The 12,519-nt window shown below is 35.3% G+C and overlaps 1 protein-coding gene and 1 pseudogene across 1 annotated transcript; both read right to left on the bottom strand.

Moving 5' to 3' along the window:
• Positions 1 to 95: 95 nt before the first annotated feature.
• Positions 96 to 916, bottom strand: UPB1 (transcription factor UPBEAT protein). Its single transcript, XM_059584405.2, has one exon. It carries the CDS (start codon positions 610 to 612, stop codon positions 229 to 231), a length of 384 nt encoding a protein of 127 aa, XP_059440388.2. The 5' UTR covers positions 613 to 916; the 3' UTR covers positions 96 to 228.
• Positions 917 to 7,030: 6,114 nt separating this feature from the next.
• On the bottom strand, positions 7,031 to 12,519 carry LOC132169171 (stachyose synthase pseudogene; annotated as a pseudogene).

Below are 12,519 nucleotides of genomic sequence, written 5' to 3'. Positions count from 1 at the left end.
TAACATAAATTTGTGGAAAATGAAAACGTGGATTCCACTAATTAACTCACTCAGAAGTCAATTTTCACAAAATAAAAAATGACCAAGCTGTTGTTAAATCTAGACAACATGATGAATGAACACTCAAGCTTCTATGTCTATGAACCACATGATCAAAAGACAAAAGCATTTAAAGAAGAAAATTAAAGAATGAGTACACAGTAGTACAGCCTTTACAAATAAATTGATTCACTCATCAGAATTTGTCAATGCATTAACCATAATCTGCATGACTCTCACTCTCATTTGTAAAGAGAATATGTAATCAGCAGCCTCTCTGAAGAGTCCATCCAAGCTGCCCATGGACTCGCCGTTGGGAATAAGCCTCTTCAGGGTTCTAACCCTTCTCCCAACCGCAGCATTTGCATGCTTTCTTGAGCCTACACGCGCCATCCTCTTCATCAAAACCCTCGTAGGCCTCCTATTGCTGATCTTAACAGCATGCCCTCCTGATCTCCTTTGCTTCTTCCCTAACGGCGACCCATTTCCACTGCAACTTTGCTGATCATTTCCTTGGAGCAGACCCTTCATGTCAAGCGAAGCAAGGAGGGATTGTACAGGCGAAGCTCCCATATTTCAAAACTTGCTCTTCAGAGGCTTTTAAGCAAACACCTAGCTTGCAAACTTTGGACAATGAGTATGCTTTTATATGGTGGATTTGGGACATTGGTTGGTGGCAAGTGGCGTTGAGGATAACACAGAAATTGTTTAAGGCAGCAAAGAAGTGGGGACAGCAGCACAATTTCATAGAAGGCCGCCAAGAAAATGGGATAAAATGAATAGTAATAGGGGAGCCAAGTGTACCCAAGATGTTGCTTGTGTCTTGCGGCATGTTCTCCAACTCAATGCACATGCACCCACATGATTCTTTCTTTCACCACCCAACTCCTCTAAACCACCACCTTTCATCACACACACCCCCATCTCATGGAAACACCCTGGATTATTCCTCCGCCCACTTTCTAAATTCAATGCATTATATATATATAATATGAATTGGGGTCCTTGCATTTCCTCATTCCAGCTCAATAAACATGGCAGACCTCCAAGATTCATGGTGGTTATGGTTATAGGCTTATAGCCATGTTTCCAAAACAGCAAGCCTATGAGATAATTGGGGGGGTGGGGGGTTGTTTGGTGTGCTTACTTGGCAATATTTGTGGTAAGAAAAGTGGACAATTTGGATCTTAATGTTGGGATAAGATGGGATTAATTATTTATCATCTGACAATATTCATGAATTGAACCACATTTTTCTATCAAAATTAATGATGAATGTCTAATTTCCAAACACCTATCTATGAATCATGTTCTAACATGTCTGGTTCACCGTACGCCGACGGAACTTACAACGCTTTAGACACTCTTATTAAGACAAAGATGCATGCATCTTTGTCACTGATACTTGAAGGAGATCCCAGGCTTGAGATTGTGGAATCTTTTTTTGTTTTGTTTTTCATTTTGTTTACTGAACACAATGAAAATCAATCGTTTATATATTTTTACCAATCTCAAGAAAAACAAAATTAAATGCAAACTATATATATAGAAAAAATGAGTTCATTATTCGAAGAATAATTAATAATGATTGATTCATTATAGAAAAATGAAAATAATAATAATCCATCACACTAGAATGTTTAAGAGAATTACTTGCTTTAATCAATCGCTTGTTTCATGTTCTAGCTGTTTGTTCAAATCTTTGTTTCTGTTCGGTTCTCAAAACAAAAGCATTACTAAACAATTTAAATGTTCAAAACACAAAACACTCCTCAAAACACGAAAACAATTTTCGTTAGAATATTAACTAAATAATTAAATAAATCATTTCATATAATTAGTTTAATTAAACTCTTGGAACAGATAATGATTTAACATGGTATTAAAGCAACAGTCTTGAATTCAAACCTTGTTTTCATTATTCTTTCCTCACATTTTAATTAAATATTCAATGTATTTTTATTTTATTTTATTATTATTATTTTTTTTTCTATTCAATATGGGGAAAAGGGTTACATGGGTTCGTACAACAAGACGGGTGGGTACTCCAACAACAAAGCTCAAACAGTAAAGAAAATACCAAAATAAAACAAACACAAACAGTAGACAATTGATCCATTAATAGTCCCAAAAAAACCAGAAACGATCCGAGCCTCTCCAAGGGCCAAACAAAGCGGTAGCAAATGGCAAGGGAGCACGGTGAGGAACCCCATGAGGTAATGGCAACAAGTAGTTATTGAGAGGACAGTATTGCCAAGGACTGAAAACACACTGCCAAGATTGTCAAGCAAAAGTCGCCATAGTTATTAATTGAGAGCTTGAGCTCATACGTGAGAGGCAAGTGGTGATTTAAGAGTTTCAACTTGAGCATAAATTTCCTTCAAACAATTCATCAAACTTAGTCTATCAAACTGTCATATGTCCATTGAACTAATTAAAAAATCATGTATTTCTCACATATTAAAAGACATATAAACTAAGTTTTATGGACTGGATTGAAGGAAATTTGTGTCGTTTCATCTTATGTCACATAAGAACACTTTTTCCAAGTTAAAAACAAAAAACATCCCCAAAAACTTTATCATCAATTTCAGGTATATATATAATTGCCTTTGTTCCCGCTCCTTTTTCCCAATAGCAATAGCACAAGAACATGCAAGCACATGCACTTGTAGTGAGTAGTACTACATATATCCACCCATGTAATAAAATTATAAAAGAAGTTGTTATTTGTTAACTTATCTGGCTCTGGCCAATACGTAGCCAAGTCTATGGATTAATGTGTGGCTTTAAACGTTCAACCGTGGCATGTTTTAGACAAGAGGAAGAGGAGAGCTAGATCTCTTGAAAATCATTGGATGCCTACAATGGTGGGGGGGCTTTCTCTTTCACTCCTCACTTATATTGTTTTTGTTTCATGAGATACAGGTAGGAAGGAATGTTAGGGTGTTCTTTTCCTGTCGGTATATTTATGTATTAATTTGTTTTTATATTATTTCTATATATATATTGGTAAACACAAACAAAATGTTATGACGGCTATGGCACATGCATGGATCAAACTCTAGCCTAATTGTCATGAATTATTGATTCATCTCTCTCTTTAATATATTTCACTAGGCGATACATTATTCAACACGTGCAACATGTCTATTGGCAACCCATTAAGTTATGATTTTTCTTCCTCATACCGCTGATATGTCGGTCTCAAGACTCCCAACCAACCATTGAATTAGTCATTGTGAAAAAAAATAAATAAATAATAAAAAATTCAAGGGATTGCCACATCAATATTGTAAAATAATTGTGATAAAAATGTAGTGTATAGTATTAATTCTCCTTCAATAGGACCATTACTCGATTCTCCAACTTGAAAACAAGTGAGTAAAATTGCTGGTTTGTTTGTTTTTTAAGGTTTGATATTGTGAGAAGTTGAGTCGGGGTATTATACACTTCAAAATATTAATTAAATAATTAAATTCATAATTTCCTATTCGCTTAAAGTTTTTAAAATATGTGTGATTTAACATATTATAAAATCATAGGTCCTGAATTTGAACTTTGTATCCGTAATTCACCTTTAATTTTCATTAAATATTTCACATATTGAGCTTTATTAATTAAGGAAAAGTGGATTGAAGAAGTCTATACCAAATGCGCAACTAAGCCTATTAACATGAAATAAAGAACTTTGGTGAATTCTCCATATATATTCTCAACCAAGTAATGTTAAAAATTATATTTTTATTCTAAAATATTATCACAATGTTGACGTGACAGCCCTAACCAACCTTTGATTATTATTTTTTTAAACAATAATTGATCCAAATGTCGGTTATAATTGTCTTGTCAACATTATGAGAAGATTTTGGGATAAAAATGTAGTTTCTAGCATTATTGTTCTCATTCCAATCCGATTGAGTATACATGCTTTGTGCCAAACTTATTATGAATACTTTCCAATGAAATTAATTAGCTAGCTAGCAAGATGGATCTAACACTAAGGGCATGTTTGGAATTGCGTTTGAGAGGTTTAAAAGTGTTTTTAACATTCAAAAAGTTTGTTTGTACAAAAAAGTACTCGTTTGGTAAAAAAAATTAAAAGCGCTTTTAAAGGTGCAAAAAGCTTAAAAATGGCCAAAACGCACTTTTGTCAAAAGCTTAAAAACAAAGCTTTTGCCAAAAAAACGTATTTTGACTTAAAAACTTTATTTCTCAAATGCAATCACAAACAAACTCTAAAGTGAAAAACTATTAATAATAATTAATATATTATTATCTTTAGTATTCCAAGAAGCTTCGCGTCCAAATGGACCACTAGCTCGTGCCTTAGAATGATAATACATATATGTAGATGAAGCCCTAATCAGTAGTTGTGGGGCGTAGTGGCCCATAAAGGGTTATATAAAATTTAAATCCCCCCTTACACGCAGCTTTGCTTTAATTTCCTTGGAAACAAAGAATGAGCCATGTTCTCCATGTGCTCCCAAACACCAAACTTGCTGGCTAATCCTTAATTAGGAAACCATTTTAAGCTTCTAATCGCTAATTAGGGCAATTTTAGTTTTATTGTATTGTTGTTCTGTAGGGTGCTCTAGGAACCTCTGGGACAAGTGGTTGATGGTTGCAGCCAACGTGGCAGATAAAAAGTGTGTTTTGATGTCCACGTGTTCATGTGCATGATGACGTGCTCACATGCGCATTAGGGTTCTTCCTATCCGCATGCAATACAATGCCATAATCATTAATTTCCATCTTTTTTAATTTTTTAAGCTCTTAATTTTCAACTATATATGTATATTTTTCCTTTTTGCATACATCGACAACATCTTTCTAAAAAAATATAATTTTTTAGTGTTGTTAGGAATACAATACAACTTTTATTACAAAATTGACGTGGCAATTTATATAATACTTGTCATATTTGTCACTAAAATGTAGATTGTTACCTAGTAACATACGTGACACTTATTATATTTATAAATTGATGTGACAATCCACATACGTAATATATATAAAAGTTGTATTACTCTAAAGGTATGTTTGAGTGTGCGTTTAATGCTCAAAAAGTCTGTTTGAATAAAAAAGTATCTGTTTGGTAAAAAAATAAAAAACGCTTTTAAATGTCCAAAAAACCTAAAATAGTCAAAACACACTTTTGACAAAAGCTTAAAAATAAAGCATTTACCAAAAATCACATTTTGACTTAAAAATTATATTTTTCAAACGCAATCTCAAACATGCTATAAATATTTTTTTAAACTTTAGCATTAGTAATGATAGAATTTGTGCTCCATTTTTCCTATGGGCCCTGACAAGAGGCCCAACACACTAACCCAAAACTCAGAGTGACTAGGCTCATGGTTTGATTTTGTTGGGTCAAAGCCCGGCTCAGCCGAAAGTCCAGTAGAATAGTAGGGCTTGAAAGTTTTTACTCATAGGAAAAAAGAAAGAAAGAAAGAAAGTTTATTCTTAATTAATAATTCAAATGATATTTAATAAATATGGACTAGATTAAAAATATAAAAATATACATCAGAAAGAAGACTCAACAATATTGGTTTTTTAAACAAATATTTATTTATCAAATTATTTAAATTACAACATAGAAATAGTAGAGTCAATCTAAATAAAATATAGATGGTAAATCGTAAGAAAATTATTCTATTTAGCTTATTAAGAAAATAAATCACACACTATAATAATGAAAAGAAATATTAAGCGTATATGTAAAAAGTAAGAGTAATGCTATACGTCTTCTTAGACTTCTCATAGAGTCATCCCAAATGTGATGTGACTTTTAAAATCACTAATAGGTCAAGGTTCAATACATTATATTTCAAATTCAACGGTAATTTTAAAAGCCACATTTGAGAAGACCCTAAGATGACTTTAAGAGAACTTATAACATTACTCAGAAAGTAAATGCAAATAGAAATCGAGAGAATTCGCTCGAGAAAGAATATTGTGGAAAAAGGTAAAGTTATTTAAATTACTTCAAATTTATGCGATTTTTCCTTCATTAATATTTCAAAAAATGAAAGAAATACAATATAATAAAGTTGTAAATAAATCATGAAAAAATATATTTCTTCATTTCTTTTTGTTTTTGTTGAGACATATTTTTCGACGGTTGAACTAGCGTCAGGGTTCCTTCCTACAAAAAAAATTTTGGTCACTAAAAACTGCCAATTATTAGGGGGTCGGAAAACCTCTAATGTCTAAGTCAATAGAGCGTTTTACCAAAAAAACTAAAATAAGATAGGAGGGAAAGACATGTGTGCATACTTAGTTTTGGGGGTACATCGTCATTATTTTAGTAGTTTAGAGAGTAAATTATTATAATTAATAATTTTAAAGATAAATTATCATTAAAATAGTAGTTTAAAGAGGTTAAATATAATTTATCCTAGAAAGATGAAGACTCGGTTTGACAATATTTTAAGTTTTCTTTAAAAAAATCACAAAACATTCGTCCCCAAATAAAAGTAAAACTACTTTCAATGTCACATCACAACAACCAAAATAGCAAAAAGTGACCCTTTTCAAAAGCTTTCTTCAATAATGGCAAAAAAAGCCATGGAATATTCGAATTCCATCGATCTTCAACCGGCGTCGACACCGACATTCATGTAACAAAAATTCAACTAAAAAGGCTCCGTACGGCGTACGCAGCTTCAGATACAATACGATACCCCTCCCGGGCCTCCCCAATCGCTCTCCCTCTCTCTTCGTTTTTCCAGAACTGCAGGGGACGAAAATAACCAGAATAGTCAAATTTCAAGTTTGTGCGCGAATCTAACAACAACCATAACCAAACACCCCCCTTCTGCCCCCCCTCTCTCTCTCTCTCTGTGATTGGATGCTGTTAGATTCACGCACAAACTCGTAATATGCCTTTTCTAACTCAGAATTCACAAATTCACATTCCAAGTTCTCTCCGAATCCAAAAGCGGCTGAAGATTCTTCGATTTCGCTAACAGGTTTTCTCGTACACGCTACCTTAATCCTATGTATTGATTTGTTAGTTTTGCTTTCGTTGCTTCAATTTTTTTTTAAGATGTTATGGTGTTATTGTCTGAAATTAACAGTTTGCTCGAGAAAGATCTATATTTTTGTAAGCAATAATTTTACACAAACCAAGTTCCCAAATTCGCAATTGATAAATAAGCTTGATTTCCTATATAATTTTCTTATATTTAACATAGAACAGAGTCAGAGCCTTCTCACAGCTGATAATGAACTAAACACCATTGCTAACGAAGCACGATGATATGGTATTGCACATATTGGAATAGGATCCACTTTACAATCCATTTCGAAATGGAGAGGATGTATTTCACTGATTTGTTGTTGGTGTATACAATTCTATGTAATTTTAACAAAATTACGTAGCATAAAAATATACTCTTTTTTAATAAGTGACAAGCCCCAAGCCACAACGAAAGGGGTAAGGGGAGATTCGAAGTAGTAACTTCCACTTCTTGAGGCGTAGTTTCCGGCTGATTGAGCTACCCCTTGAGATGATAGGCCATGAAATGGATTCCGTCCATTTCATTAGATTAGTAGGATGGTTTTTATGTAACTTAGGGTGGAATTCTTATCATGTTAATTGTTTTGTTTAATTAATGGTTCAGATTTTGTCAACCCAACATTTATTTCTCTATTTTAGGTGAAAAAATATGATTGTTAAGATTGTGTGAACTACAAAGAGGAGGATCCTGATCCGTGTGAGATAAAGTTACCTCATACAATTTATAAACTCCTCAAAAATCAGCATGAATTCTAGAACCCAATACAAAGGTGCTCTTTGTCCATGGTGGATTCTCTAGCATAGCTTCAACGAATGAGATTTGGCACTCTAGTATTCTAGTGAAACAGCAACCTAAACAATCGAATCCTTACATATCCAAGTCCAGTAGAATCTTCAGTTTACTCCAGATCTTCTTTGATGTAGCTTGTAAGCCCGAAATTTTCACTCCTCTCCTCCATAGGCTCCGCTTCCTTGAATACATGTTCATGTTTTTTTTTTTTTTTTTTTTTTTTTTGAAGAATACGTGTTCATGTTGTTGCTGGGTATAGTGTTGCCTACAATAAATGCCATTCGCATCAAATGCCCTCAAAATTTTATAGCTTTATCAATACCCATCTTTACCCATCTGAGCTTTATAGTTGATAAGAATCGTGAGCTTGTATTTGTAGATACCACGCCATGAAAACTTTGAAGCGGATAGGTGATTCATAGAGAAAAGGTTTTCTATTCAAAGCCGAACTTTGGATAGAAACAAGTACCTGTGATATGTTGGATTGTTTTGGACTCCACCTTTGTTCCTTAGGTCCGTAACATTGGTACCAGTGATTCAATAGGTTGAGGTTAACCTTCCCATTCCGTTAAAGGTTTACATTCACATCAAGACCATGAGAGTGATACATAAGCTCCGGAGGGGTGCCTTCTGGACCTACTATCATGGCTGTCCTGAGATTGATCCTCAACTCGAAGGCTTTTAACATTTATCGAATTAGGAAGATAAGATATCATGATGGTGTGGCCAAAGAAATTCTTGTGGCTTTAAAATGGGCAAGAAACTCAAGATAACTATGTTAGTGTATATAGGTTCAGGAACTTGTGCTTTGCTTTTGCTTTTCTCTTTATGGATTCTGCATTTAAGGATCGGGATTGGCTACATTTCAGCCTGACGGGCCCTGAAATTGGCTGCAATCCATTCAGCCAATTGCAGGGGATTCCAGTCCCTGCCTTTTATTTAAACATTAATAATACCATTAAAATGTAAAACCTTCCTGGTTATCAAACACATCAAAGCAGGTACTATTAGTATCTGTGACGGTTGGATGAAAAACTGATACAAAGATTATGAAAAAGCAGACTGTAAAACGCATTAAATCTACATAGAGGGATATATTTACATTTGTCCCCACGCAAGCACTAAAGTTCAGTCAGTAAACTCTTATCTTTCCAAATGAGTAATGCTATGACATGATGTGTTATAAGTAGCTTTTTATTTTAGTCACGTAAAAACAAAAAAAAGAAAAGAAAAACCACTTAAAACACATTTGTCACCCAATGTTAAATATGTGTGAAGAGTAGCATTACTCATTTCAAAAGAAGAAAGCTACATCAGAGATGCCACCAACCTCTTCAATCCAAGAAAGATTCAACATCACCTTGTCACCATTGATACCAGCCAACCACTCAAAAACCACCCCATCACCATTCAAGTAACACTTCTTTGGACACTCACTCGAGTAAGCTAAGAAATTCCCTTCGCCTTTAACCTTAATCTCAGCACTAGGCCTAGATCCAGATGTGTTGTACCTCAATCCTTGAATTGTTCCACCACAGTTAAAACATGTTTGTGAGTCCAATGGGTGCAAATTTAGTGGTGTGATTGAGCTTCATAATCGGCACAAAGCTGAAAAGCTCAAAAGAAGATGCTGGGAGAGTGATTTTCATTGCTGCGGACTTGGGGGTCTTCAATAGTAGTTTCTCAGCCAGGCTGAGGTATACTTGATACTCCTCAGCCGAACCCATTTGCTTCTGCTTCCATTCGATTTCATCAACATGCACTGAACCAGAAATTGCCTTGTAAGACTCAGGGTAGCCTCTGAGTTTTTGCTCTTTGGGATCCCAACCAGCTCCTTGGTAGTTGAATGCTCCAATAACACCTCCATACTGTAATGAATTGAGTATTTGTGATTCAAAAGCTTTTACACTATTTAACATAAATGATTGAGTTTACAATTTCTTGTCAACTTTAAGCTTTTAGGATAAATGATGAGAATTTGAATTGGATCAGTTGAGAAGAAATTGTCCTTTTTTGAAAAGACCCCGACATTGTTTGCTTTTGTTGTGACTGTAAAATTTCAGTAAAGGTACAGCAAATATAAAAGAAGTATGTGGAAAAATGTATACCTTGGAGAAGATCTTGCAAAACATATGTTGGGAGGTTAGCTCTCGAGTTGTGGGGAAAGGTTCAGGGAAGTTTGAAGCAAGCTTCGGATGATAATGTTCTTTTCTGTCATAACTGGGGTATTCCTGTTAGTATTCTGATTTAGTTGTTGTTTTGGAGATCTGATGTGCTTGTAGTGGGTTGCTGTTTTTGAGATGTTGCTGTGCTGCTGGTATGCTGCTGTTAGGGTGTTTTCTGCTGTGCTGATGGGTGAATTTGATAGCTGAGGAGCTTGTGGTGTTTTAGTTCTCTGCTTTGGGGTGCTGTTTTGATTCTGGCAGGATCTGTTGTTTAATGTTGTGCTGTTTCTGTGCTCCTTGTTGAGCTGCTGTTGTGCTGATGGTTTGTAGCTGTTATTGATGTGCTGCTGGGTGGTCTGGTGATGCTTCTTTGAGGCTTTTGTTTGAATTCTTTATATTTGTTTCCCTGTATAGTTGCAGTATAGAGAGAATTCTTTGTTTTGTTTTCTGTATAGAGAAGTCTTTGTATATAGATAGATATAGGTTCCTTATTGTTTGGGTTAGCCTGTTTGTTTTTGTTGTAAAGTTGCTGAGCAACTTGTGGTCCAGTGGTGGTTTCCCTCTTGTGGAGTGTACTCTGTATTTCTTTGTGCGGTATAAAAATTGTTATTCATCCAAACAATCAAAAAATGTATACGTTATTGAGGTTCCAAATTTTGAGTATTGTCTTCTGATCTAATAGTGGGTTCCTGAAGAGACAGGCCCTAGTACGGAGGGCAAAATGGTGGCACTTTGGAATGGTACCATCAGAGTACAGTAGCATCTTAAGGAGATAAAAATCGTGACTTCCCAGAGTGTCACTCACGTAGATAGGACCCCCAGAAATGGTCCCTGATGCTGCATGGAATTTGGCACAGAGATGGTCTGATTGGAACATGTCCCAATCAGGTTGTATCATCTGCCCCATCCACATACTGTTATATGCACAGTGGACTATATGAAGCCCTTGTAGCCAATAGACCCCCGTAGGGTCTCCGTTTGGATCTTGACCATAAAAATCTTCACCTGTAACAAAAATAGTAGTAAAATTAAATTAGCCTCCACGTCAAATTAAGAAGAGTAAAAAACAGAAAAAGAAAAAAGAATTTCTTATCAACTCGTAGGAGCCTAGGGCTTGTTGCTAAAGGAAGTTAAAATGGAGGTGGAGTTTTACTATAGTAGATTTGATTGATGTAGGAAAAAAAAATTAGAATGTTTTGTATGAAAAAGTGAAAATTTTTTGTTTTGTAGTGATTTTTTTTATTTGAATAGTAATAAAAAGTTATTGATATGATGTAAAAAGTAAGAATGTTGATGCTAATTTTGAGAAGAATAGTATTAGAAATAGTTTATAGACTTTGGCAAACAGCACTAAAGGTATTGAGGTGTACCCTAAGAGCTCCATAGGCCTCTTTCATCAACTCGTAGGGATTTTCAGAGCAATGAACATCGGCGATTGCATCAAAACTCGATGATTTCACTTGGGTAGAACCACTCTCTGCACAAATCATCACATGCCCATCAGAGCCAGGATGAAGAGCAGACCTAAAACCTCCTCCTTCAATGGTGGGTATGATTATAACGTTAGACCTTACCTCGGGAACATCTAAGAGCACCCATTGGGTCTCCATTTGTAAATCTGACCCAGAGTTTCCCACCCACATGGTAGACCAAAAGGCTTTGAACCTAAAGATGCTAATAAAATCTCTACCATTGAATTTACCCAAGGAGTTAATCAACCTATCGGATGGTTTCTCTCTTTGTGGAATCCAAGGAATCCACCATTGTAAGACCGCGCAAGAACATCCTGGATCAGGGGAAGTGGAGCATCAGAAGATCGCCAGATGGAACAAAAGGGACTGAAGAAAACATTGCTAGGAGCTTCAGAGAGCAAAGTGACACCATTGACACTAAACTTGCCGTAAGATAAATAGAACATTTGCCCATAATTTTCTCTCTAGTGTCAACGGGGTTGTTAGGAGGTGCCATGAGCAGAAGAAAACAGAGCATAAACAGGGAAAGATTAGGAACAACCACCACCTGATAAGCCAAGAGAACTCAAATGTTTTGGAGGAGGAATCCTAACGATTTTTACACATTGCATGCAAATTTTCACTGAAATGAAAGAGTTCTCTTGGAGGTCAAGTCCTCAAAATTGTGAATCAAGTTGACTACGTACATGATTTTGGTCTCCTACAATATCTCTTCTCTAATGGAAGGTGCGGAATTTTAGTTGGTGCCATGAGCAGAGGAAGACAGGTGAAACAGAGGAGGAAGGGAAAGTGCAGGAAAAAGCAGAGAGACCTTAAAGAATTACAGAAGCGCGGGAACAAGAAACCACCGAGAGAATTCTAAGAACACAAAGGCAAAGAAATGACCCTGGTCTTCAATGTGGACAACAAGGAATTTCATGGAAATGACATTTGTGATTCCTAAACCCAACGTTGGATGTATACCGAACATATTTATTCATCAAGGAAAAAAAAACAAAAAAAAAACCTGGAATCTTCTGT

This window comes from Corylus avellana, chromosome 1 (assembly GCF_965113065.1).
Source record: "Corylus avellana chromosome 1, dhCorAvel1.hap1.2, whole genome shotgun sequence".
In the NCBI taxonomy this organism is placed as follows: Eukaryota; Viridiplantae; Streptophyta; class Magnoliopsida; order Fagales; family Betulaceae; genus Corylus; species Corylus avellana.
Note: the sequence above shows the minus strand (reverse complement) of the source record. Positions and strands in the feature narration are given on the sequence as shown.